At 46.6% G+C, this 25,812-nt stretch overlaps 2 protein-coding genes across 6 annotated transcripts in view; one reads left to right on the top strand and one right to left on the bottom strand.

Moving 5' to 3' along the window:
- Positions 1-20,968, bottom strand: part of UBN1 (ubinuclein 1) — a 32,695-nt gene extending 11,727 nt beyond the window's left edge. Inside the window, exons 1-12 of one of the 2 annotated variants that reach the window (XM_020915364.2) lie at positions 20,234-20,968; positions 16,247-16,534; positions 13,202-13,288; positions 12,539-12,634; positions 12,053-12,187; positions 11,281-11,384; positions 10,198-10,636; positions 3,639-3,709; positions 2,293-2,422; positions 1,994-2,115; positions 1,725-1,853; positions 1,397-1,540 (exon numbers count right to left, since the gene is read on the bottom strand). In XM_020915364.2, coding sequence (XP_020771023.1) covers positions 1,397-1,540; positions 1,725-1,853; positions 1,994-2,115; positions 2,293-2,422; positions 3,639-3,709; positions 10,198-10,636; positions 11,281-11,384; positions 12,053-12,187; positions 12,539-12,634; positions 13,202-13,288; positions 16,247-16,495 — 1,706 coding nt within the window. In that variant the 5' untranslated portion in view covers positions 16,496-16,534; positions 20,234-20,968. The remainder of the gene's footprint in view (positions 1-1,396; positions 1,541-1,724; positions 1,854-1,993; positions 2,116-2,292; positions 2,423-3,638; positions 3,710-10,197; positions 10,637-11,280; positions 11,385-12,052; positions 12,188-12,538; positions 12,635-13,201; positions 13,289-16,246; positions 16,535-20,233) is intronic. The other variant, XM_020915365.2, reaches the window with a different exon arrangement.
- A 136-nt stretch (positions 20,969-21,104) lies between these two features.
- Positions 21,105-25,812, top strand: part of GLYR1 (glyoxylate reductase 1 homolog) — a 31,776-nt gene continuing 27,068 nt past the window's right edge. For 3 of the 4 annotated variants that reach the window (XM_070460797.1, XM_070460796.1, XM_020915371.2), the window contains exons 1-3: positions 21,106-21,210; positions 22,289-22,325; positions 23,270-23,349. In XM_070460797.1, the coding sequence (XP_070316898.1) occupies positions 21,173-21,210; positions 22,289-22,325; positions 23,270-23,349 (155 nt within the window). In that variant the 5' untranslated portion in view covers positions 21,106-21,172. Of the gene's footprint in view, positions 21,211-22,288; positions 22,326-23,269; positions 23,350-25,812 lie in introns of all 4 variants that reach the window. The other variant, XM_070460798.1, reaches the window with a different exon arrangement.

The raw sequence follows: 25,812 nt of genomic DNA, 5'->3' as shown, positions 1-25,812 counted from the left end.
ACTTAAAAATGGGCAAAAGACTTGAATAAACATCTCCAAAGAAGATACACAAATGTACAGTTAGCACATGAAAAAATGCTCAATATCACTAACCACTATCAAAGTGAACGATGGGGCACCACCTCATATCCATCAGGATGATGGCTACCAAAAAAAGAGAAAACAACAAATGTTGGTGGGGATGTGGAGAAATTGGAACCTTGTGCACTGCTGGTGGGAATGTAAAAAGATAACAGCTACTATGAAAAACATTATGGTGGTGCCTCAAAAATTAAACACATCATCATATGATCCAGCAATTCCAGTTCTAGGTGTACATGTAAAAGAATTGAAAGCAGGGTCTCACAGAGATGCTTCTATGTCCATGTTCACAGCAGCATTATTCACAATAGCTCAAATGTGGAAGCAACACCAAGTACCATCGATAGATGAATGGATAAGCAAAATGTATATATACAGGAGAATATTATTCAGCTTTAAAAAGGAACAAGTTCTGACACATGCTACAGTTGATGAACCTTGAGGACATTATGCTGAGTGGAGTAAGCCAGACACAAAGACCAACACTTTGTATGAGTCCACTTATATGAGGTACATTAAAGTAGTCAAAACCAGACAGTAGAATGGTGGCCTCCCGGTCTGTGGGGAGGGGAAATGCGGAGTTGGTGTATTTAACACCACTGAACTGTGCCCTGAAAGATGCTAAAGTTTACATTAAGTATACTTCACCACTCCTCTCCCCCCAAATTTTTTTTAAAGAACACTAGTTACAGGAAACTTCCTCTGTGTATTGCAGATATAGTCCATTCATGGAAAGCTATGTAACACAAAGTAGCCTGTGAGAAAAGTCTGGCACTGGCTCTAAGAAGTTGCAAATAAGTTGCAAATAACTCCTGCCAGTTGCAAATAAGAATTCTGTTCAGAAAATTAAAATGTTCCCAACATGCACCTGCCTCCCAACTTCCAGTAGGCGCCATTATGTCACAGCAGAAAAGGGCATACAGACATAGAACTGAAGTGGGATAAAGAATGACGAAGACAAAATCCCACAAATAACTCCCTCTTCCCGGGGAGACAGAGAAGCCCCTAGTTTCTCAGGTGAGATGAGAGTCCAATCCACTAGCCTGTGACTCTGAGGGTGGGGCTCTGGTGGCCTGGCACAGAAGAATCACTCAAAACATCTCTTTACCACAAGAATGGGCTTCCCTTGAAGCTTAGCTGGTCAAGAATCCACCTGTAATGTGGGAGACCTGGGTTCGATCCCTGGGTTGGGAAGATCCCCTGGAGAAGAGAAAGGCTACCCACTCCAATATTCTGGCCTGGAGAATCACATGGTCCACAAAAATGCTCCACCCTAAGGTCACACTGACTACACTGGCTGCCCACGGGCCCTCACCTGGCCTGCATCCAGCCTTTGGGCCAGAGAGGTTTGACCTCGGCATCCAGAAACGCCTTCACGTAGTCCTCCCAGGACTGGGCCTTGCTCTTCTCCACATCAAAGCTCTCCAGTTTGATCTTCACCACCTGACAGAGCAGCTCCCTGCAGAGTGGGCAGAAGTCACAACCTTTAAACCACCCCAAATGCTTCTTCAAGGTTTCAATCATGTGCTTTCAGCAGCCCTAATTAAAGAAAAAGATTCTAACCTTCATTAGAAACACAGGAACACGCTCAGACACTGGCCCCACAAACCCTCCACTGAGGCAAGGTCCCAGTTTGGGCACACCTGATTTCATCACTCCACTGGAACTTCTTCCGGGGTCCCATTATCCTCCGGCCCCCCTTCTCCTCATCTTCCTCCTCATCAGAACAGACCCGTTCTCTCTGCTCCTTGTCCTTCTCCTCTTCCAGCATCCTAGAGAGTGGGAAGGATTAGGCGGGACCCCAAGGTCACCACAGACCCCCTTCCTCCTGCCCACCGTCCCGTTCCGCCCCCCCCCCCCCGACTTCTCAGAAGAGATGAGGATGCTGAAGGCAGCGAGGGGACACACTTACTTGGCAACCTTGGCTTGTGTGTGGGCCTGGCACTCGTCCTGGTACTTGGCCATCTGCTCCGGCATGGCCCTGCCAATGGCTTCCTTAAGTTTCTGGAGCGGTTCCTTCAGACGCCCACCCTGCTAAGAGCAAGCCCAGTCATGAGTCTGGTTTACACGTCACTTTTTACACTGAGGACACACTCTAAGCATAACCAACCACACGGAGGCAGTGCAGCAGCAGCTGTGGCACCTGTGAGCATGCGGTCACCCTCCCCACCGGGCCCCGAAGCCACAGGGCTCCACTGCAAGGTCACCCACCTGCTCACACAGATGCAGTTTTCGTGCACGCTTGACCAAGGTGTCTTTGCTGCAGGGCAGGAAGGAAGCAAGGTAGGCATACACTCCAGAACGGGTCTGGCTGCTCAGCTCCCGGGTCTGCGCCTCTATGCTGAAGAACAGAGCAGAGTTACCCACCGCAGCACCTCTCATCTGCAGGAGCCAAGAGTGGACCAAGCCTTATCTCGCCAGTCACACAGCATCATGGAACAGCCAGCACAACAAACCCGACGAACGTGGCTAGGCAGAGTGCACCAAGGTTCTCAGGTCAAAGACAAGACTGAGTCAAAGGTGTCAAGAAAACTGAGTCTCCAAGAGTATAAGCTCTGAAGTTCTAAGTTTCATAAACAAAGAAAGCATAAATGCTTTCAAGCTGGGAAGTAATCGAGTTACTTGGGATTGACAGGAAACAGTTTCCAGCAGAGCTTCCGTTTTTTTCCCCTATAGTTCCAAGTTCTGTCCCTGACTCCGTGGTCAAGGAAGTCCTCACGCCTGCAGCATCCCCACTGAGGCGAGCAGAATGCAGTCTGCCTTCCAGCCCTTGAGCTCTCTGAACCTGGCACAGTCCTGGGCACAGACCCCTCACCTGAGCAGACCCTCAGGTGCTCCCTGACCCCAACGGCCAATCTCCCTCTGTCCTGGCCAGACAAGGTGCTTTGCTAGAATATTCCCTGGTCTGGACCACTGGTTTCACACATGCAAAACCCTCAGTGGTTGCGTAGTCAGCTTCCTCTGGTACACAATGCAACCAGGAGAGAAACTGGCAAACCTGGTGGGCCAGATACAAAGAGTCTGGCTTGGATTTGTATGTGTGGGTTTTGGCTTTTTTTGCTTTTTAATCCAATTCATACAGTAGGGTGTCCCAGAGGCTCATGTGTGTGAGACGGGGAGTGGGAGGGTGAGCACTGGCCTCAGAACACAAGTGTGACTAGGAGAACGACCAGGCTCACCGAGGAGCTCCCCGAGGGCAGGGCCCAGGCCTGCACTGAGCCGCCGCTCCCTCTCCTCAGAGACGGGCAGGCGGTGCCTGCTCTCTGCTCTCACCTCACAGGCGGCACCACACCCTCCCCAGCATGCTGTGACGAAGACACATGGAGTCCCAACAACGTCTGCTGCCCCAGGTTAGGATGGTCTAGCAGTTCCTAGAGACAAACATCTGATGTCCCCGCCCCTGACTTCTATTATAAAAAAACACAATAAAGCAATAGAAACCAATTTTTTAAAAATCTCATCAGGGCTTTCTTTTCCCTCAATTGTACTCCCACTTCCCCAGGCCTGCAAAATCCCTGCATGGTAACAGCAGATGCAAAGAAACGAAAGATACTCACTCTAGGAGGATGCCATTAATATCCTGGGTGAAGAACTTCTGTCTGCTCTCTCCCTCCGCAGCTCTGGCAGCCTGGTTCATGGCAGATAGGAACAGGCGTTAGCACCCTTGCCCTGCACCGCCCGCACTCACCCACAGGCCTAGACAACGCCAGATGACAAAACCCTCGCGCCGAGCCCTGCCCCACTCAATCCTAATCCAGACTAAGTTCACCTATGACCACTGCATGCTCCAAAAGTGGCGCATCCAGCTCTCTTCACAGGCTGCTGCAGCATCTACGGACAGAGAGTCCATTCTTCCCAGGACTTGACACAACAGTCATGTAAGAGGGTTGAGTCTTATGTGAAGAAAATCAGAGTCAAGGGACCCGTGAATCTGATTCAGCCAGCGAGCGAGCTCCTCTGCCCGGCACTCTATCATCTAAACGGCGAGTTGTGTTTTCCATACCATCTACAGCACAAAACAATCAAGAACTTTAACAAACCTGCAATATTTGAAGGCCTTTATTCACCAAAATAGTATTAGTAACAATAATAATGTGCTGCTTCAGCATTTACAAACCATAATTCTTTGAAAATTCATAATCTATTTAGGGTATGTTATCACAAACTCTATTTATTACTCAGACCACTGGAATGACTAACCCACCTGACTACCTACTAACACAGATATAGCAGGATGCTATGGTGCTGTGCTTCCCACGAGCACACAGTTAACAAGACCCTGGCTGGACACCCTGGAGACCCCTGAAGTAATCACAGGAGGCGGCCAAGCCACCAAAAGCACAGGCGAGGAAAGCAGCATGCAGAGGTCTGGACCAGGGGTTCTTTACTTGGCTGCGTACAGCTGGCAGCCTTCCGCATCCTAGATGCATCCCATCGGAATCTCCCGGGAAGGCCTGTGTCCCTTACAACAAGCCCCAGGATTAGGACTCTTTAAAATAACTCTGGTAACAAGCATGTAGAGGATCGAGAACCACTGACCTACACCCAAGAGGTTCCTGGTTCAAAGTCAGTTGCTCAGTCCTGTCTGACTCTTTGTGACCCCATGGACTGCAGCCCACCCAGCTCCTCTGTCCATGGGATTCTCCAGGCAAGAATACGGGAGTGGGCTGTCCATTCCTCTGTCCATTCCCTTCTCCAGGGGGTCTTCCCAACCCAGGGATCGAACCTGGGTCTCCTGCCTCACAGGCAGATTCTTTACCGTCTGAGCCACCAAGGAAGCTCCCTGGTCCAAAGGCTTTGGGCAAAATAAAATGTCAGGCTTGACATATAATGATGATGATAAACAGAGACAATAAGGTGATTGTCTACAGTGAAATAATCAATCCTGATCAAACTTTGGGAACACCTACCTTTCTCTAGCCCCACTGGCCTTCCCCTCACCACATCCTCTGGGTCATGTCCTGACTTCCTAGCTCTAATCGGTCTCCTCCACTAGCTCTTAGCTGCAGGCGCGCTCCCAAGTTCCATCGAGAGACCTCTTCACCCAACAGTGTCTCCCCCTCAGCTTCAAAATAACACATATGCACAAAATAACAAACACAAACACAAACCTAAACCTCTATCCTTAGCTCTGGACCAGAACTGTCAATTATCTCCCTGAATGAATGACCCTGGAGTATACAAATCAACTTGTCCAAAATCTAACCCACTCCTTTCTGCTCTTCCTCCCAAGTCCCTACTTCTTAACAACAGCACCTCACCCTTCTTAAATCCTCTTTTCTTTAGAACTCTTCGGGAGGCCTTCCCAAGCCTAGAATCAAACCCAAACTCCTCCACCTGGCAGTCAGGGCTCTCCAGGACCTGGCCTCACAATCCTCTCCAGTCCCTACCTCCCACCATATACCAGGAGTCCCTGTTATCCAACACGTTGCCCGTTCTCAGCCCTGGGCCCTAGCTTACCAGAAGGCCACATCACCCGAGAGGCTGGCCAAGCTTGCTGCTTCCAGTCCTTTCCCTACGGACCCCCAAGAGTCCCTCTTTCCCTTTCTCAAGTCTGGTGGTCCACTGGGCCATCCTATTGGCCATCCAATCATGGCAGTTTTTTCACCCTGCTCTGTCCCACAGCCCATTCTTTACATGGCTACCAGTCTGTTTGTACAAGAAGCTCATGGAGAACGTGAACTGAATCTTACTCGTGAACATGTTTCCTACAGCGGCCCATCACCTAACAGCTACTGAATAAATGTCAGCTGAGTGGGCGATGAATGAACACACAAATGAACGGATTATCACAGCAAGGATGAAAACTAAGACGAAGAAAAGCTCAGTACCAGACAAAACTTGCAGAGGACATGAAAAAATTTATTTAGCTCAGCTAGGGGAGGGGCAGAGGCCGGAGATGGCTGGCAGAAAGGGAAGGAAGAGAGGGCATCACTAATGTCACCTGTTATGTCTTCTGCTGTCACAAAGTTTGGAATTCCCCGGTGGCACCTTTAACGTACTAGGATTGTGATTTCAGTTTGAGAGAAAACAAAACGGAGTCATTCTTTTAACTTAGAGACTGCTGGTAAAAGGGCTTCTCAGGTGGCGCTAGGGGTAAAGAACCCACCTGCCAATGCAGGAGATGTAAGAGACATGGGTTCGATGCTTGGGTCAGGAAAATCCCCTGGAGGAGGGCACAGCAACCCACTCCAGTGTTCTTGCCTGGAGAATCACATGGACAGAGGAGCCTGGCAGGCTACAGTCCATCTGTGCTGTGCATCGGGCCACAGAGAGTCAGACACGACTGAGGTGACTTAGCACACTGCTAGTTATAAGATGCAGAAGCACCTTTACAGTAATTCAACCTAATTAACATGTACTTCAAATGTCTGTCTGTCACACCCAACACCACCTCAGGCATTCCAATTTTTGTTTGTTTTTGGCCACACCGTGCGACTGGTGGGATCCTAGTTCCCTGACCAGGGACTGAACCCAGGCCCCTGATGGTGAAAGCAAGGAGTCCTAACCACTGAGCCACAAGGGAATTCTCTCTAATCAAATTTTTAGATATTAGCCATTTCAGAAGCTTTCTGGCTATATAATTTTTCTTTTTTCCTGATGCCTTCTGAATCATGCAGAACAGTATCTCTGAGGATCTGGCTTTATGCTGAAGTAGTCAAGGGCTGCATTTTTAAATAAATCTAAATAAATGAGCTACTGACTATGTAGTTGATAGTCTGCCAAGAAGAACTGAGATCCCTCAACCCTAATGAGAAACACCCTTGCCGGAGGCGTTGTATAAATCAGTTAAATCAATCACTCCTGGGAAGACTAGCTAGGAAATGAAATAAAACCAGACAGCCAGATCGTGCTGATTTACAGTAGTTCCAATAGCCTTTTAACGAGCTCTTTATTCATTATAAGAAAAGCCACTTCTAGCCTTTCAGCACCTAGATCACAACTTTATATACTGTACCTGCTTTTGCTGAATAGAGTGAAATCTGACAGGATTTTCTTTACAAAGACCAAATTGGTTTGTTTTTAGGTTGCACCGTAAGGCATGCAGGGTTTTAGTTCCCTGACCAGGGGTCAAACCTGTGCCCCCTGTATTGGAAGTGCAAAGTCTTAACCACTGGACCACGAGGGAAGTCTCAAAGTTTTTTTTCTATCTTATTCTCCTTGAATCCGTGTCTCTCTAGTTTTGCAATGCAAGGGCTCTAAGTGTACAGGAGGGTAAGCAGTGAGCAGGTAGAAGGGTGGGCAACACGTGTCTCCGTTTCTTTTCTATTTTTAGGATCACTATCCTTTCCATTTTATGCTTAAATGAAGAGGAAACAGACGTGGGTCATCTGCATGAAGCAGGGTGAGTAGCTGCCAAACTCTATCAAGACAGTTACCTATCAAGGGGCAACGTTATCTCAACTTTCCAACCACCAAGACAAAAGACACAACCAACACATATTAGGAGAAGACAGACAGGGGCAAGGCTGTCAGGTCAAACCACTGGGGTCCCTGGGGCCCATAAACAGGCATAGCACATGGGAGTAAGAAGTGGAAAGTGAACTAACAGGCGAAAACAGCAACAGTGCTGGAGTGCTCCCTCTCAGAATATCTCTTTCACATATGTAAATTTTCAAATATATTTTTTGAAGTTTTAAGAATAACATTTAGTTAGAAGACAAATCTTATTTTCCCTTCCAACAGCAAAATATTTTTCCCTGGGAGACTGACGCACCACATTAGAATCTGCTTCAGCACCACGGGGGACTGCAAACAGGACCACGGACTCCTCCCCTCCCAGGGCAGGGTGTCCCCATGGGAGAGGTTCTCTAGCTGGTGACTTGCTTTCCCAATACAGTGTGGCAGAAGGGATACAGTGCATACTACCTCGAAGGCTAGATCACGAGGGTCTTATGGCTTCCACCTTCACCCTCTTGAGATAGTACCCTGAGACTGTCTTGCTCGGAATGAGAGACAGGAGGAGAGGCCCTGTGGTCCTGGCTGTCCCAGTGCCCAGCCATCTCACCAGCTGAATGCAGCCCTGAAAGCCACCATGTCTGTGGGGTGGGGTAGGGTGGGTTCAGACACAGTAGAGACTATGCCCTCTCGGGCCGAGATTTAAAATCTCAACAATTACAAAAACAAAACAAGGGGGAAAAAAGAGAAAGAAGGGAGTGAAAAAGTGAGAAACACATAAACACTGTCAATGTTATATATATCAAGTTTAATTTAAATTAAAAAAAAATAATGTCCAATTCAAGATCTAGGACAGGGCTTCTTATTAATGATCCAAAGATCCACATGTGACTTTAATTTGTGTAACTTTTGTGTACACAGGCATCTTTCCCTGGGAGGACTCTCTGCCAGCAGCCTCTCACAGTGGGGCCTGGGGATAGAGCACCTGTGCCCATGTGCAGGAAGCTCCAAGTGCCCCCAGCGCTGGGGAGGCTTTAGGGTGGCATTAAGTAACTTTCTAAAATAAGCCTTCTTTGTCATGCAATCATTAAAAATAATGAGGGCTTTAGAATAATATTTATTAAGTGAAAAGAGCAGAAAACAATTATTCACAACTATAATTACAACTGCATAAAAACATATATACAGAGCCTAGAAAAGAAAGTGAGTTGAAAATAGTTTTCAGAGTAGCAGTTTCCCAAGTTTCTTAATGCTGGCATAGAAGGGCCAGGTGATGACTGAAGTAACAGTTTCACACGTGAATATACGTTCAAGCCAGTACAGTAACGTCTCGTCACCACCTCCTCACCAGGGCCTGAGCCTACCTTACCTATGGGCCCCTGACCCCTGTCTCCATCATGCCTGAGAGATAACGGAGACTTGGCAATTCCTGAGGAAGGACAGCCTGCTCAGTGTCCACCCGATGGACTCCTGTTCCACATGAAGCCACTTTGTTTACATCAGACTTGTCCATCCTTCCCAAGAAAACGCAATAATGAGTCTCATATCAGACTAGGACACCACCTTCGGTGGAAGCAGGGATGCATCCCAGAGCCACTTTAACTTTTCTCTAAGGAATGACTGGCCTCTGCCACACACATCTGATTTGACTCAAGGCTTTCAGAAGCTACAGGATAATCTGATTACAAACCAGAAGATTGAAAAGAAGGGGTAATTTTTTTTTTAACATGTATTCTGAGAGCAAGCACAGACCCTGAATCCTGACAGGGCATAATTCATTTAAATGGGTACATTCAAACACCACTGTGCACATTCCACAAGGATCAAGAGAGCTCTGAATAAGACATCTGAAGTATTTCGCATTCCGTGTTCAAGTATTTTTTGCAAGTGAGAAAATCACTTGCAGAAGTGGTTCACATTTTATCCTGCCCTGGTCCTAGTGTATATGAGGACTAGTATACACAAGACATTCTGAAACACTGAGAGTCCCTGGTTTAAAACTTAAGTTATAGAGTATAAGTGCCCCCAGGGTTGTCATAAGTCATGATGTCCAAGGTGAAATGGTATTTTAACTAAAATACACTACAACTAATGACCCGTGCTTGGCTTATCATCAGTATTCATGGATCACAGAATTTACAGTCCTTAGTGCTCTAGTACTAGGTCAACTCCCCATCCCCAGGGGGAAAACAGGAGGAATGTCCATTATTTTCCAAAGACTGTTACTGTTTTTAATGTGGGGCATGGACAGCACTTATGGTTCAGCCCTTCTTACTTATCAGAATTCCAGATTCCTATAATCACTATGTAACAATAAACCCAGTGGCAACTAAGCATATGCCCCACACTCAACATGTCTGCAAACTTCTGTGAATGTTCAAAACCTTCAGATTACTAAAGAGATGGATCTCTGCCTCAGCTGCCTGCTGCCAACATGAGTGTCTGTCACACAAAAGGAAAGATACTGACAGGCACAGAGGAGGAGAGAAAAATCTCTCCAGAAGAAAGTAGATTTTCCAGACGTGAAGGAATCACAAAAGGACAGGCAGAGCTGACCCTGTGCAGTTGCTTGGGATGGGAAGAAAGCCCAGAAAAGCAGACACTGGAAGCGCCCGCTGACTAAGGGTTGCTCTGGGCCATGAGCTGTGGGGGGTTCGAGACCAGCAACGATCCACCCGATTGCTTCCAGGAGAGCCCAGCCACTCCATGTCACCATACCTGAGCCAGCTCCTTAACGCGCTTCTCCAGGGGCGCAGGCAGGCCTTCGGGAAGGGAAGAGGGCTGCCTGAATTCCTGGTCCAGTCCCACCCCAAGGGAATCGCTTTCATCATCCATATCTCGGAAGGGGCTTCCTTCTGGAGACTCACTGAGCAGCTGCTCCAAGTCCAAATCCGTCAGCGAGTCCATGGCGGTGGCTGCCTGCAGCAAGTCGTTGTCAGAGGCGGAGCCGAAGAGCGAGAGCAAAGGGTCGGAGGCACCTTCCAATTCCCGCAAGCCCTGAGCTTCCACTGATGACACTGCTATGGGCTTATGCTCTTCATCCCTCTTTCTCTGAGCCTCTTTCTCCTTTTGGAATTTCTTCAGCATCTCTTTAACACTCAAAGCCCCAGAATACTTTTTCTTCTTCTTCTCCTTACTGGCATTGAGGGCTGTAAAGCTGTAAGTAAAAGGGAGAAGTCGGTTACTAAGATTGCAGGACCCCTCGCAAGGGAAATTTCCAGAGGGGCTTCAGCCCCGCTCCCAGCACAATGGTCTCCGGGAACCTCAGCCACAAGTCCACCCCGTCACTCCTCCTCCCTCCTCTTGGCACATGGAGCTCCTCCTTGCTGGGACCAAAGTTTGAAACTGAATACAGGTTAGCAAAACAGCAACACAAAATGCTAAACATCCGATGGGTTTTTTAAAACCACTGCCAGGCTGAAATAAAAGGTTGCAAAAACAGGAGGGGCAAGAAAGACATTTAAAGGGAGAAAGCAGGAGCAGCAGCAACTTGGAGGGCAGCTGGGATGAGACCAAGCGAGGCTGAGGAAGCAGGACCAGAGAAGACAAAGGGGACAGAGACAGAGGAGAACGGGGGCAGAGAAGGGTGCTCAGGAGAACAGGAGACGTCAGCAGTCACACAGTGATAGAGAGACCCGCCAACACGGACAGCAGGACAGAGCGCACTCTGATGCCGACACACAGGGACGTGGGAGCCCCGACAAGGCCGTGTGGCCCCGTGAGGCTGTGAGGAGGAGGGCGCATGGCCCGGTGGCCCTGATGGTGCAGAGTCCTCCTAGCAAAGAAGCTGCTGCCTCTCACCCGGCTTTGGAAAACTTGGACTTTTTCGATTTCTTCTCCTTGTCATAAGTGTCATCTTTTTTCTTCTTCTTTATCTTCTCACCACCTTCCTTCAACTTCCGCTTCTGAGAATTAAAGACAAGGCACAGTTATACGGCTCCCCAGCTCTGGGAGCAAGTGCACTATGCAGCACTGGCCTTCTCCGCCCAGGGTACATCCTGAGAGCTGTCTTACTTCCTCCACGAACACACGGTTTCAGCTCAGTCCTTGGACTACAGACCCGTAGGTCAGGACATCATTCCCACTGACAGCGGCTCCTAGGAAACCCGGGCCGGAGGCAACAGAGGCCCTTCTGCAGCCTGAACCATTTCTGGGGGCCCACCTCGCATTTTAAACACCCAGGCAGAGATAGACAGCTTTCAAAGTAAGTTTAGCTTAGGGCTTATTTTCGTTGGGGTGACAGTCCTGGGAACCGAAGTCCTCTAATGTCCACAGAAGAGACACAGTAGCTGGTGCACACTTCCCTCATTCCACACCCATCACTGCCCTCGTCCCCGCCCTGGGGCCACCTCGAGGAGCGAGTCCCCGCCGAGCCTGCTGGGACACAGTAACTGAGCCTCCAGGGTCGCGGCACACGTGTGAGAAGGGAACCGCCAGCCTGGCACGGCTGGTGCTGCTCCGCCACTCTCCTGAGCCATCCTACACCGGCACAGATTCGGGCAAGTCACCTACTGATCTCATAAGCTCACGTCAAAAAGCACTTCTGAAATCCAACGGCGAGCATCGTTCTAACCTTGGGAGATTTTTTCTTCTTTTCCTTAATGAAGTCATCCTCAGACTCTGACGCTTGTCTAAACTGCAGGGTTCCCGAGTTGATGTAAAATCCTCCATACTTTGTAGTCAAAGAAGCAGGAACAAGCTCATCGTACTGAAGGGGGAAAACAAACTTGGGTCAGCTCCGAGGTCAGTGCCATGTCCACAGGTGCAGAGTGCATCCCGACAGAACGGGTGTGACCCTGTCCCTCGGTCACACTTCAGACGGCATACTGAGGTATGCTTCAGGTCAGTCACCAGGGTCCAAGTTAGGAGGCGTCCTGCACAGATCTGATCACCATATTCAGAGAGGGAACCAAGGCCCAGATTAAGGCGTCACTCCCTTCAGAGCAGCTCTTTCCACTGAAAGGGCACACCCACTGACTCCACCCCCAGCTCCAGGCACCTCAGTGGGTGCCTGGGGGCCGCGGTCCTGGCAGTTTCAGTGGTTTCATTAAGTACTCACCGCCTCAGAGTTATCAATGAAGGAATCGGATTCATCATAACCATAACCCATATCAATCAAGTCCTGTATTCGGTCTTTTCTACGTTTCTTTCCACCCTAAAATTTAAAATAGATCACATGCTTGTTTTTATACTTGTGATAGGAACATACAACAGAAGATCTAAACTTTAAACAAATTTTTAGGCCCAGGGTCACAGGACTTTTTTGTTTTTAATACACAGAATTAATTGTTGCCTTGAACTCCAACAGCTAATGACTAAGGGTTATAAAACACTGGACCAGTCTCTATCACACATCTCCCAAAACCGTGTTCCCTGAAGACCTTTCAAAATAGGACAGATTTGTAAATGCGTAAAGTGGCCTAAGACTGAAGAAAGAACTAAATGGCCTCACATGCCTTGCATCAAAACACTTATTTTCAGCACAAATTCTAAGGGTAAAAGCCTCTTTGTGTTTATTCATCCCTTTAGCTCCATACGTGTTCCTGCCATATGCACTTTCTGTACCTTAATGCATTTGTTTAAAACTTCATTCTGCTCTCTCCAAGCTCTATATTCGTTTTACATTAGTGTTGATTAGATAAACCACTAAAGGAATATGAAAATGTCTGAAAACCTCTCCCACCCGACAAGGTTGTTCTGTTGCCCAAGAGAGAAATCTTACATATTTTTCTTCAAATTTCCTAGCAAGGGCCTCCACTTTATGCCTTTCCTTTTCTTCATCATTGAAAGGATCCAAGAGATCTTTCTTCTGTAAAGAGACCATTCCACAAAAATAAGTCACAAAAAAATTCCCACAAAGCTATTCATTTTACCTTCATTGATTCCACTGATAAACTATATAATAAAAGCAACTTTTTCAGAAAAGACAAGGTAAAATACGTATTACCTTCCCATCTGTGTTTACCTTACTTGTCTAAGAAAGCAAAATTTCCATTCATGAGACTCAACAGAACTTGATTCAGTTCAGTTCAGTCGCTCAGTCATAGTCACGTCTGACTCTTTGCGACCCCATGAATCACAGCACGCCAGGCCTCCCTGTCCATCACCAACTCCAGGAGTCTACCCAAACCCATGTCCATCGAGTTCGGTTATGCCATCCAGCCATCTCATCCTCTGTCATCCCCTTCTCCTCCTGCCCCTAATCCTTCCCAGCATTAGGGTCTCTTCCAATGAGAAGTTGATTAAATACCTACAATCGCCCACTAAAGTACTAGGTCCTATAGTGCTCCAAATATGGCAAAAGGAGTTTAGTTGGGGAAGCTCACCCCCATGTAAAACTGTGTTCCAATATAACTGGTTTCCTCTGTAATACTAAAAATTATTTTGTGCATTTAAAAACATTCTAAGATAAGGTCCAAAGGCTTCAACCAGACTTGCAAAGCAACCAGTGGCTCAGAAAGGTTAAGAACCCACTGAGCACAGAACAAGCTCCTGACAGCTATTCAATCTTACCGGTTAGAAGAGTGGTATGAACTTATTCTTCTCTCAGTGCTATCAATAGTCAAACCCAAGTTCGTGCCATTACTTTTCCTTGGAAGGCTATCTTAAAGGATCAATAATCTCCCTTCCCTCCCAATCTCAATACTATCTCGATATTTTCAAGTAGTTTTCCATAAACCTTTCTATTTTTCCTCAAATTTTCCAGAGTTGGACCTTAAGCTTCCATGGCAAGGAATCTTAATTTTAATAAAAGACTTCTGTATCAAATACACTGAAGACTTTGGAGTCCAAAAACACTAAGACTGGACTTTTACTTTTTCTACAATGATCACATATAACCTAAGTGGTTCAAATAATTTTAAGAAACCCCACTCATCTGGAACAGCACTGGATTTAATGTTTACGCCTTAACGACCTGCAAACAGCAATCATCCACTATTTCCTGAATGCATGAAGGTCTGCCTCTGTCTAAACACAGCATCTGGAATGTAAGCTCCTCTCTGTCCAAGCCCTTCAGGGCCTGCATTTGTTCCAGACTTAACAAGTACCACACTGTGACTCCTGTGACTTGTGTAGGTGTAATTCTCCTAAAACATCTACCAGGGTGCAAAGTTCCTTTGAGGTTGGGACAGCAGCCTCTCCACCTTTACTCAGTCCTCAGCATTCTAGCACAGTGCCTTCACATTCTAAGACACACATGTTAAGTGAGTTAATATAAATGTGTCAGATTACATTGTGCTTTGAACACTGCAGAGTAGACAGGGTAATTGAGGAGTTCTGAACCTGAAGCCAGAAGCGAATCCCCTGAAATTGGATCCGAAGTTCTCTATGTAAGTTCCACGCATTTTTCTGCAATTGAGAAGGGCATCTGAACCCCACAAAAGGTGAAATCAGAGCACTGGAGTTCTAATCTCAGTTGACCTAATGGTTTAGTATGAACCCATAAATAAATACTTCAACCAATTCCTGCTACTTTCTCTTCCTCTCAAGGAAGAGGATACTGTTCCTACTTTGGAGAAGAGTTGATGAATGGATATGAAATTACTTTTTCTTAGTCTACCCACTGGCCCTCATACAACCTGGCACAGACTGAAATGGCTTTCATTCATTCAATCAGATCTTTATTAAGGAAACACATTTTTATCTAAAAAAAGTGGATAGTCCTTCTGACCAAAGGCACCCCAAAGAGCACAACCACAGATCAGACTGAAGGAACATGGCATGGAGGAGTCAGGCACCTGCATCATCTCTTCAACCTGACAGACACTGTGAGCCATGCCTGCCCAACCCCCACGTCCCTGGAGCCAGTCTAGAGACGGGAACGCCGCCAGCGCAGGACTCTGCTCACCTTTCCCACAGAGGCTGGCAGAGCACACAGGCTTACAGTAGGTGCTTAAAATAAATGCTCCTGACCCAGCTCCTACTCAAACTGCACGGTTCCACTGACATGAAATACAGAAACATGCAAAACTGATCTCAGCTATTAGAAATCAGGACAGTTGTCACCTTTGAGGGCTGAGGTAATATTCTGGGAGGGAAGAAGGGGGGTTTCTATTAGCCCCCAAAATGTTGCATTTTGTAATCTAGGTGCAGATTACAGGAGTGTTTGTGGAAAGTCCATCAAGTTGTGTATTTATCACATGTGCACTTTCATTATGCACATAATTCAAAGTTTATTAAAAAAAACTGTACAATGTTAATGAATTGCCCAAACATCAGTAATAACTAAAGCTGGGTAATGGGTACATGGGGCTTATTATATTATTCCTTCCACACTATACATGACAAAACCCACAAAAATAGATTTCTATCCATCCAAGTAAAGAAACTATCCAGAATATTACTGTGCTTAGAAGAGATGAGCAATCTGTGTCTTTTTTGTCTGCCCTTGTATTAGGCACAATGAGATTCCCTTGGAAAAGAGAAATGTCCAGCATGAAATTCCAGGGCTGGATAAGGCAGGGGCTGGTCACACTAAGATGCAACATTTATAGCTTTGGCATGAAAAAATCTGGTGTTTATTTGTATTAATTAGCCATAATACAAATTAGCCTTGGCTGTGCCACACATTTTCTCTAGCATAAATGAGGAAAATGATTCTAGAAAGAATTCTAACCCTTCCCTCCAGAGGCAAAACTGGCAGACCGTGAGCTTGCTCTGTTGGGGAGGCCAAAGCCTCTGGATGCTGCTTCCACCCTCCGGAGCCCTACTGGCACACACTACCCTGAGCATTAGATCTGCAGAGCGAGCTGGGGCCACGGTGTACCTTGTCTGCGGGCTGAAGTCCTTTCACCTTCCCTCGTAAGTTCTTCACCAGCTCTGGGTAGAAGAACTCTGGGCAACGTTTGTGATCCGGCTCAAAGAGGGTGAGTGTGATTCGAACAGCAGCCGCGGCTGGCTCCGAGTCCTGATGCTGCTCTGCTCCCCCAACTTCCTCTTTCCTGGATTTCTTCAAAAACGCAGGATTCAAAGAACCTGGGAGAGAGGTGAACTGGACCCTGTGGGGCTCCGACATGGCTACCGACAAGTCTTAGCGGGTGTCACTGCATGGCTTCTGTTAACATTGAAAACAAGAGCCAGGTCAAACCAAGATGATAAAAATGGTGATTTTTCCTGTTCAGTTATACAGATTTAAATTTAAAAAAAAAAATTCACTGTCAAGAATCATCGTTAAATTTACCCTAATTACCGTTTACTGTTTTCTGCCTAAATACTATTTACTTTAAATATAAAAAACTTCATATAGATATGAAAAACATCCCAAATCCTATACTCAGAGATAATCACTGTTTAGTATACTTCCAGTCTTTTTGTCCCATGCATATTCACTAGATCCTTGACATGCTGATTTAGCCTTAAAGAACCCTCAGAACTGCAAAGGAACGTAGAGAAAACTGGTTTTCATTTAATTTATCCAATATACTTTTTTTTTTAACCTTCGGACTGAGAATAACCTCTTTCTTAAAACCTCTTTATTTTCAGCACCAGCAGTTTACTTTCATGTGGGGCCATTCTTCAAAATGACAAGGTCAGTTCATAGAAGCTCTGCCTGCCCCAGGATAAGTTTAAGACCACTGTCTCAGGAGCAGTGTGGCTGGACTCACTTCCTCATACCAGTCTGTCACCACCCAAACTTGGGCCTCAGCAAAGTGACAAAATATCACAAGCCGAAGACTTTCCAGGGGCTTTCCCCAGTGGCACTAGTGGTAAAGAATCCGCCTGCTGACGCAAGAGATGCAGTTTGATCCCTGAGTAGGGAAGATCCCTTGGAGAAGGAAATGACAACCCACTCCAGTATCCTTGGCTGGAAAATCCCATGGACATAGGAACCTGGCAGGCCACAATCCATGAAGACACAAAGAGTCAGAACGACTGAGCATGCACACAACATCCATATACATTATGTGTATGTGTATACACGCAATATTCACTTTATTGTGACCATAAAATTGTGACCTATAAAACCAGCTAAGGGAATAAAATATCTAAAAATGAAGAGTTAAAATAATTCTAATTAGAAACAAAAGCAACTGGCAGCAAAACAGGTTGTTTTTTGGCAGCAAAAAACCATCATGCACTAAGATGTCAAAAAAATTTCCCTAAAAGAAACTTCAAGGCCCCCACGACATCTGTGATGCATTGGATTATAGAAACAAACCCAAGGTGAAGACATAAAGGTACCCACTCATAAAAGCAGGCAAAGTCCCACCATATGAAAAGAATCTGCACATTAACCAATGAAGGATGTAAAAAGGTCAACTTAGAAGTGGTAACTAGGTCCCTGCCTGACCAGTAGGTAATTTAAAAATGTAACCTTAACTTGGCCCAAATTTTAGATAGTATGACCTCAGTCAACCTAATGGTAAAAAAATGCATCTCGTGGTTGTTAAATGATTTTGCAGGCCTGAGAATTATAGATATAAGATTAGAAAATAAAGTAAAATCAAACCTATAACATACTAACACTTAGATTTTGTATTAAGTTTCATAGTCAATGTGATAATTGCTGTTGCTTGTTACTATTTCAAACATGAGAATCAGACATATTAATGATATTAAAATTACAATTTTAATTTGAAATCCTTAGAAAAATATTAAATTGAAAGTGTGCTTTTAAAAGACCTGACTTACATCTATAAAAGTTTATTAGACTTACAAGAGTTAAGTCTTGGAAAGATTTAACTTTAGGTTTATGAGTTCACTGTTTTAGCAGTTTTAGGTACTTGGGAGAACAAGCATATAGAACTTTAAATGCAGTTTAAAACACTCAAAGAAATTTAATTTTTTAAAAAGTTCATTGTTTATGAGAATTTAATCTATTAAACTTGAACTGTGGTGAAGAATTTTGGGAGTCCCTTGGATTGCAAGATCCAACCAGTCCATCCTAAAGGAAATCAGTCCTGGGTGTTCACTGGAAGGACTGATGTTGAAGCTGAAACTCCAATATTTTGGCCACCTGATGAGAAGAACTGACTCATCTGAAAAGACCCTAATGCTGGGAAAGATTGAAGGCAGGAGGAGAAGGAGATGACAGAGGATGAGATGGTTGGATGGCATCACCGACTCAATGGACATGACTTTGGGTAAACTCCGGGAGTTGGTGATGGACAGGGAGGCCTGCTGTGCTGCGGTTCAGGGGTCACAAAGAGTTGCACATGACTGAACTGAACTGAATCTATTAAACTGGTGCTTTAATTGAAACTTTGTCAAAAATCAAATTTTTTTTCAAATAATTGAAAAAATCTAAAATGTTTATTTTTATGTATACATTCTTAGATTTACAAACAAGATTTGTTGAAAAAGCTTAAAAGGCTTAAGAAAGATTAAACATTTAAATACTCAATTTTAACGAGTTGACTCTTAATTCTAAATAAAAGCACAGTATTCTACAAACGAAAGCACCCCTCTTAAAAAACCTCAACCCAGGTTATCCAAGAAATTCAAGCCTCCTTTTGCATCTCAGATTATTCCAAGGTATGGTACTTTTTGTTGTTTCTATATACCCTCTCAATCATATTTTCAAACTGATTATTGGTGAAATGTAGAAAAACCCACCGAATATTGTGTGCTAATTTTGTAATTAGTCTCGTCAATGAATTCCTAGCTATTTTAATGGTTTTCCCTTAACTCTGTTTTTCAAAATAGGCTGTCCTATCCTATCACAGTGGCGATGGTGCCCCACTGCAGTACTCTTGCCTGGAAAATCCCATGGACGGGCAGCCTGGTGGGCTGCAGCTCATGGGGTCGCTAAGAGTCGGACATGACTGAGTGACTTCACTTTCACTTTTCACTTGCATGCACTGGAGAAGGAAATGGCAACCCACTCCACTGTTCTTGCCTGGAGAATCCCAGGGACGGGGGAGCCTGGTGGGCTGCCCTCTATGGAGTCGCACAGAGTCGGACACGACTGAATCGACTTAGCAGCAGCAGCATCCTATTACAGAAATGAGAATTTTGTCTCCTCCTTTCTGAAAAATAACATTCTATTTTTGTTTCATGTCTTATTGCATTGGCTATAACTACCAAGATAATATTAGACAATATATTTACTCATTACCATGTTCCCGGTTCTATGCCAAATGTCCTTAGGGTCCAGTGTGATACTGTCGTACGATTCATAAATTTTACTAAGTCATTAAAAGGTATCCTTTAATTCCTCAAAAATTAAGAGTTCTTAAACCAGGAAGATGTGGTCAATTTTCTTATTTCCTGGAAACTTAAATATGCTTTAAAAAACGATCAGTCTGGTCTCTAAAACAACATGAAATAGTTAACAGTGAATGACAGCTCCTGAAACTAGCTGACGGTACTTCGGGGAAGCTGAACGCAAAGAGAAACCGGGCCGCAGATGAGCCAGTTCCCGAAAAACCCCCTCTTACAACCAATTTACCTTTGGGAGACAGCGTGTAGACCTGCCACCTTTTTTTTTTTTTTTTTTTTTTTTGAGCATAGGATGGCTCAATAAAAGTCCGGTTCTAAGTTAAGTCAACATCGGCGTTGGATTCTTTGGGTTCTACAACTAGACCTGAGGATCTTCAAATATTTTTATTTTCTACCTGGGCTGTTGAGCAGACGCTGTGCTCAACTGCTGTCCCCAGTTCCCCTTTAAACGGCTTAGTCTTAACGCACTGATAAACTACGCCTTAGCGTCTGCCTTCCTGCTGTCAAAAAGAAGCCTGCTCCCAACTTCCCCCCAAAGTGTCAAACTACAACAAGGCTGACGTGAGAGCCCGGACCCGACAAAGACACGCACCTTTGTCCCCGGCGCGACGCAGCCTACGGCCCCGTGGGTCGCTTTCGTGCCCCTCGCGGCCGCCTTCATGCCGGCCCGGGAGTCCGGGCGGCGGAGCCGCTAGCGGCCGGCCCCCGAGCCATGCCTCCCGGAGGGCAGCCGGCCCGCGCCGCGGCCCATGGCCGGGTCCCCGCGCGCCCGGGGTAGTGAGCGGAGCGAGGGGGGAACGGCTCGCCGGCTGTGCCGGCCCAGGAGGAAGCGGAGAGACGCCGGCTCCACGTCGGCCGGGCAACTCGGAACCTCGCGGCGGGCAGCGCTGCGCCCCGGAGAGAACTTGCGGCGCGGAAGCAGGCTCGGAGCGGCTCCCGCTGGACGCCGGCCGTTAGAGAGTGCTCCCAGAAGGACCTGTCCGTCCCCCGGGGGCGACCACGCAGAGCCCGCCGGGCGCGGGGCCCCGGGCGCGGGCGGAGCGCTGGCTTCCAGGCCGCGCCGAAGTCCGTCAAGGTAGCTACCGGCGCGCCTACGCGGCCGGCCCCGGGGCCCGCGCCGGACTAACGGCCGTAACGGAAGTACTGTCGGGGCGGGCGCTGGAGGCCAGGGCCCGGGGGCGGGGCGGGCCGCACGGCCGGCTCCCTCGCTCGTTCCGCCGGCCGCACCGTCGCCGCCGCCGCCGCCACCGCCGCCGCCGCCGCCTCAGACCGCGGCGCTTCGTTGTCACGAGCCGGAGGGAGGGGGAAGGAGCCGGGAGTCTAGGAGATCCGGCGCGCGGAGACCGCGGCGCCCGGGTCACGTGCCGCTCGGCCGGCCAATAAGCCCCTACGGGCGCGGTGACGTCAGAGCAGCGGCGTGGCCGGGGGTACGGCCGGCCCCCGTCACGTGGGCTGCCTCACTCCAATGGGCGGCGCCGGAGCGACCTGATGTTCCCGACCGCCCGTGCGTCGGCGGTGGTTGGGTGGTAAGATGGCGGCTGTGAGTCTGCGGCTCGGCGATTTGGTGTGGTGAGTCCGGGCGGCCGGGGCCAAGAGCGGTGCGCCGAGGAGCTGCCTCCCCGGGCGTGGGGTGTGTGGCCCGCCCCGAGGCGGCCTTTCTACGCGCTCTAGGTCGTGGAGAAAGGGCGAGACGAGGTGCCGGCGCTGGGAGTGAAGCCGGGCGGAAGGGGCAGCCTGGCCCCGGGGGACTGAGGCCGAGGGTGGCCGCGGTGGGCCCAGCTCCGAGCACCGACGCCGCCCGGGGAGAGCAGCGCTCCGGACCCGGACGCGTGGCGGCCCACTGTGAGGAGAGTGCCCGGCGCCGCGCGGCTTCCACGGACGCCCGGTTCCTCGCCCCGGGGTCTGGGCTGGGGGGCTCCCAGGAAGAGCAGGAGAGCCGGGGAGCCCACGGGGCCATCTCGTCTGGGCAAAGCCCTTCGACACCCGCGTTGCGCGACGAAATCCACCTGTGCGGGCGGCTTGGCCCGGGGGTGTCGAAAGCGGACTGCCGGCGCTGCGCTTTGAAGAAATGGAGGGGACACTTCTCCATTACAGGCGAAAGCTTGGCAGTGACCGGTGCCTCTCGTTGTCGGCTTCTGTGTCCCGGACAACCGCCCGGACCGAGACGGGACTGTCGCCGCCTCCCTCGAGCTGCGCAGCTCGTCTCTTCGACCCGGAGGAAGGGCTTCCCTTAGCGTTTTGTCAAAGCCAGGCTGGTGAATTAAACCAGACTTTGTGAAGGGGAAGTCTTGTGTTTACAGAGCGAGCTGCCCCCTACTCCGTCACGTCACGGGCAGGCTCTAGACAAACGGCTCTCGGTGGTTTTGTTTTGTCTTTTCTGTATTCCTCGTCACCAGAAGGATGCACCTATCTGGCGCACCGAAGTCTTCGAATTTTTTATTTTATTTTTTTGCATTGCGTTTCTGAGGAATTTGGGCATCTTGGGCCCAGCTGTGGAAGCCACGTTTAAGAATTCCTTGTTGCCAGCTTTTAGTCTGGCAGTGGAGGGTGAAGGTGGAGATTTAGGAAATAAATTGCATGTTGAGTGTGTTGAAGGAGCTGGAGTTGCTTTTCCAGGGCAAATGCTGACTCTCTGTGTTTTCTCTAGGGGGAAACTCGGCCGGTATCCTCCTTGGCCGGGAAAGGTGAGTGTCTTGCTACTGAAGGAAGAACGTCTGAAGTTGGCTTTAAGAAGGGGGAGCATGTAAGATGGAATTCCCCTCAAACTCTAGCATTGAATTAAACTGGGCTTATTCAAATAACACACGGGTTTTTTTTCTTTGTTTTGTTTTTTTTTTTGTATTTAGTATCAGTTTATTTAGAAAAGGCAGTATACATAAACCAGATCTTTTAATCTGCAGTGAATTATTATTTCTTGACTCAGAAGTGGCTTTTGATAAAGTTTTTTAATCCTGAAAATCCATTATGACTTGAATTTAGCTTTGCATAAATCAAACAAAAGGAGAAGATGATAAACTTTTTGGGAAGAAAAAAAATCTAAATGTAGGTTAGTGAAAAGTCAAAGTATTTTTGTCCCAACTAGGTTTAAATCTTCCATTTTACCATATGTGCTGCTCCAGTGCGTCTTTGCAGAAGTTGGCATTCCACATTTTGCATGAGGCGATCCTTCATAGCTTTCCAAATGTTCTGTTTTTATATTCTTACTCAGAGCCCAGGAAATGTCTTTAGACTGTGTCTTTGCAATATGGCATTTGCAGTGCATTATTTATTCATTACTGTTGTTGTCACCTGTCTCAACTCTTGTACAAAAGAATTTTCAGGAGTGTCCTGTATGTTTCTTCAGTGACAACAGGGCCACATTGCAGGAGTAATACTTTTAAAACAGGGCCATTTTAGTTAAAGAGATATTGTATCTACGGAACACTATAGATAATAATAGATGTTGGGAACTCCTGGAATATTTGCACATTTCCACTTATCTCAGTAGAAAAGCACCAGGTTTGGACATAAACTAGGCCCTGTGTTTGGTTTTGTTTTTTTAAGACATATTTCTTTTATTTCATGTTTTTTCTTACCAACTTATCACTGTGGAAAAAAACATTTTTTGTTTTCCTCTTTCACCCTCTAGATTGTTAACCCGCCCAAGGACTTAAAGAAACCACGTGGGAAGAAATGCTTCTTTGTAAAGTTTTTTGGAACAGAAGATCAGTGAGTAGTGCTCACTGAGAGTCTCACTTTCCCTCTGTTTGGGAGTTGCCCTGGGTTGAAGCTGCTTTGTGAATATTCTAATTCGGTCTCCTAATTCAGTCTTATCATGGTCTATAAAAATGGCATATCCTTCTGGTTTCTGCCTAAATAAAAGGTGTTATTTTTCTCGCCCAGACATCAGTTGAGAAATAGGGTGACGCCTTCTAGATATGATCACCTCATTGAGATAGGCTCTCCCATCTCTTTACTCAACCCCTCTCCCCTCCAGGCAGATCCTTTTGTTTTTGTTTGGTTCTCTTAATGGCTGTTTATGATTGTGGTTCCGGCAGGAGTTATACAGTGAAAGCTAAAATTTCTTTTGTCTTATAAAAGTAGTTGTTTAGCCTTGTTCTTGTAAAACTAGATGATTTGATCTGGCATTGTAACAGTAAAGCTTTTTAACCAGATCTGTTCTAGAGTTGAAATCAGGATTGTTAATTTGAGATTCTTTGATAGGCCGTATAATAAATCGCAGCAAAGGGAGGAATGTGTACTCATGTTTCCAGTGACTTGTTTAGCTTTCTCATCACTCCATCAAGTTGATTGCCTGGTTCTCGCTAGATAGTTTAATTTCTTTAAGTAATTGTGTTTGTATATGTGATTCTTACAGGAAAATGTAGCTTTGGATTTGAAAAATATATGCTTGTGGAAAGTGATGTAAAACATTCCATAGGAAAATCTCTTATAAATGGTATTCTTCACTAGCAGATTTTTGCATCAGAGTGCTCATCCTGGTTTAGAGTTTGCATAGCATGTCTGCATTCACCACACACACATGTACCGACATACCCAGCCCCAGTGCTTGTCTCAAACCAACCTAGCAGCCTTTTGGTGGCAATATTTCAAGGGAGTCACTGGCCCAGAGCTGTGAGAGTCAGAGACAGTCTGGAAGAGGGGATGTTCTGCTATTGCTGTGCACGTTACAAGAAAGATCATCTGGATGCATAAAACAAGGACTGAATGCACAGCCAGACACCAAAGACAACTTCTAGGAAAGCAAACGCTATGGTCCCTGTCTTCCGGGAACTGAGGTGACAAGACATAGACACTTCAGATGGGACCGAGTGTATGAGGAGCGGAATTATTAAAGGATTCCAGAACAAGGAGAAATCAAGAACAGTAAGGAGAAATTTGAATGGGGTCAAAGGAGTCTTCTTGAAGAGACAGGATTTGGATCAAACTCTGGAGGATGGGTAGAATTTGGAGAGGAATAGTAGGGGCATTCCAGACAGTGAGGATACCGTAAACCACTGGGAGATAAGTTGAACGTGTGGACAAAGAAAGCCTTCCCAGAGGTAAAGAACCTGTGCTTGAGGAGAGCAGGGCAATATTGTTGGCCTACCTTGGTTAGCTAAATGAAGAAGTCACCAGTCTGGAACACAAATGGGAACTCATAGGAAGTGGAGAGTTAAACAGCTTTCAGGGGACCTGAAAGCCATTGTGTTTTTATGATAATTTTTAACATGCTAGAAGTCTCGAGGAATAAACTGTCCCTGTGTATAAGAAATACTACAAATAGGACACAGAAAATTGGAGCGGAGTGTATCTCAGCACTCAAGCACTCAGCCAGGCAGACCATTGAAGCCAGTGAAAAGGATGTGCTTTCTGGACACAAAAATAGCATGTTAGTGATGGTGGTGATGTTACAAGTTTCTTGAGGAGATTCTTAAGCAAACAGATACACAGCAGTGGCTAGATACAGTATCTTTAGCCTTCTAAACTTCTTTGATACTGTTCTTCATAAAAAGCCATTAAGTTGTGAGGGGGCTAACATGTTAACTTTTTGTAGCTAAGCAGTTGTCTTAGTGAAAGGAAACAAAGGGAAAGGAGCTCCAGCACTTCTCTAACCAGAGAAGAGTTCTTAGTGGTCAGCATTGAGGCAGAGTTTAGAATCTTAGTATTGTCTGAAGGCGAAATCTCCAGATTGTTTCTTAGTAGCAGATTACTTTGTGGACAGATCTCTGGATTGTTACTGGTCTGATGTATATTCAGATACCAGTTTCACCTGCTCTGTGATTTGGGCCCTTTGACTTTTTTAAGCCCTGGGTCCTTGTCCACATGTGGGGACAACACTCTACCTGGCAGTTATGAGAAAGTAGCATCACTTACTCATTGTATTGGTTGGCATACAGCAGGTTTTCAACAGGCATTGGGTTAGGGTTAGATCTGTTACCAAAAAAAAAAAAAAAATAGTTGATGAGAAGCAGGTGGCTTTAAGTAAAGAAAATAGGAGAGAGAAACAGACCCTGCCCATGGTAGGGTAGGGTGTGGAGGATCTGTGTTTGAGAAGAGAGTGGTCTGAGAGCTGGAGATTCCTAAGGATGTCAGCCAGTTTTGCTCTTTTGACCTTAAAGGCTTTGAATACAAAATGATACATTGTGCCACCTTTTTTTGTTTGGCTGATGTTTTATTTTTGTTATTCTT

Source organism: Odocoileus virginianus, chromosome 33, assembly GCF_023699985.2.
Source record: "Odocoileus virginianus isolate 20LAN1187 ecotype Illinois chromosome 33, Ovbor_1.2, whole genome shotgun sequence".
NCBI lineage: Eukaryota > Metazoa > Chordata > Mammalia > Artiodactyla > Cervidae > Odocoileus > Odocoileus virginianus.
Note: the sequence above shows the minus strand (reverse complement) of the source record. Positions and strands in the feature narration are given on the sequence as shown.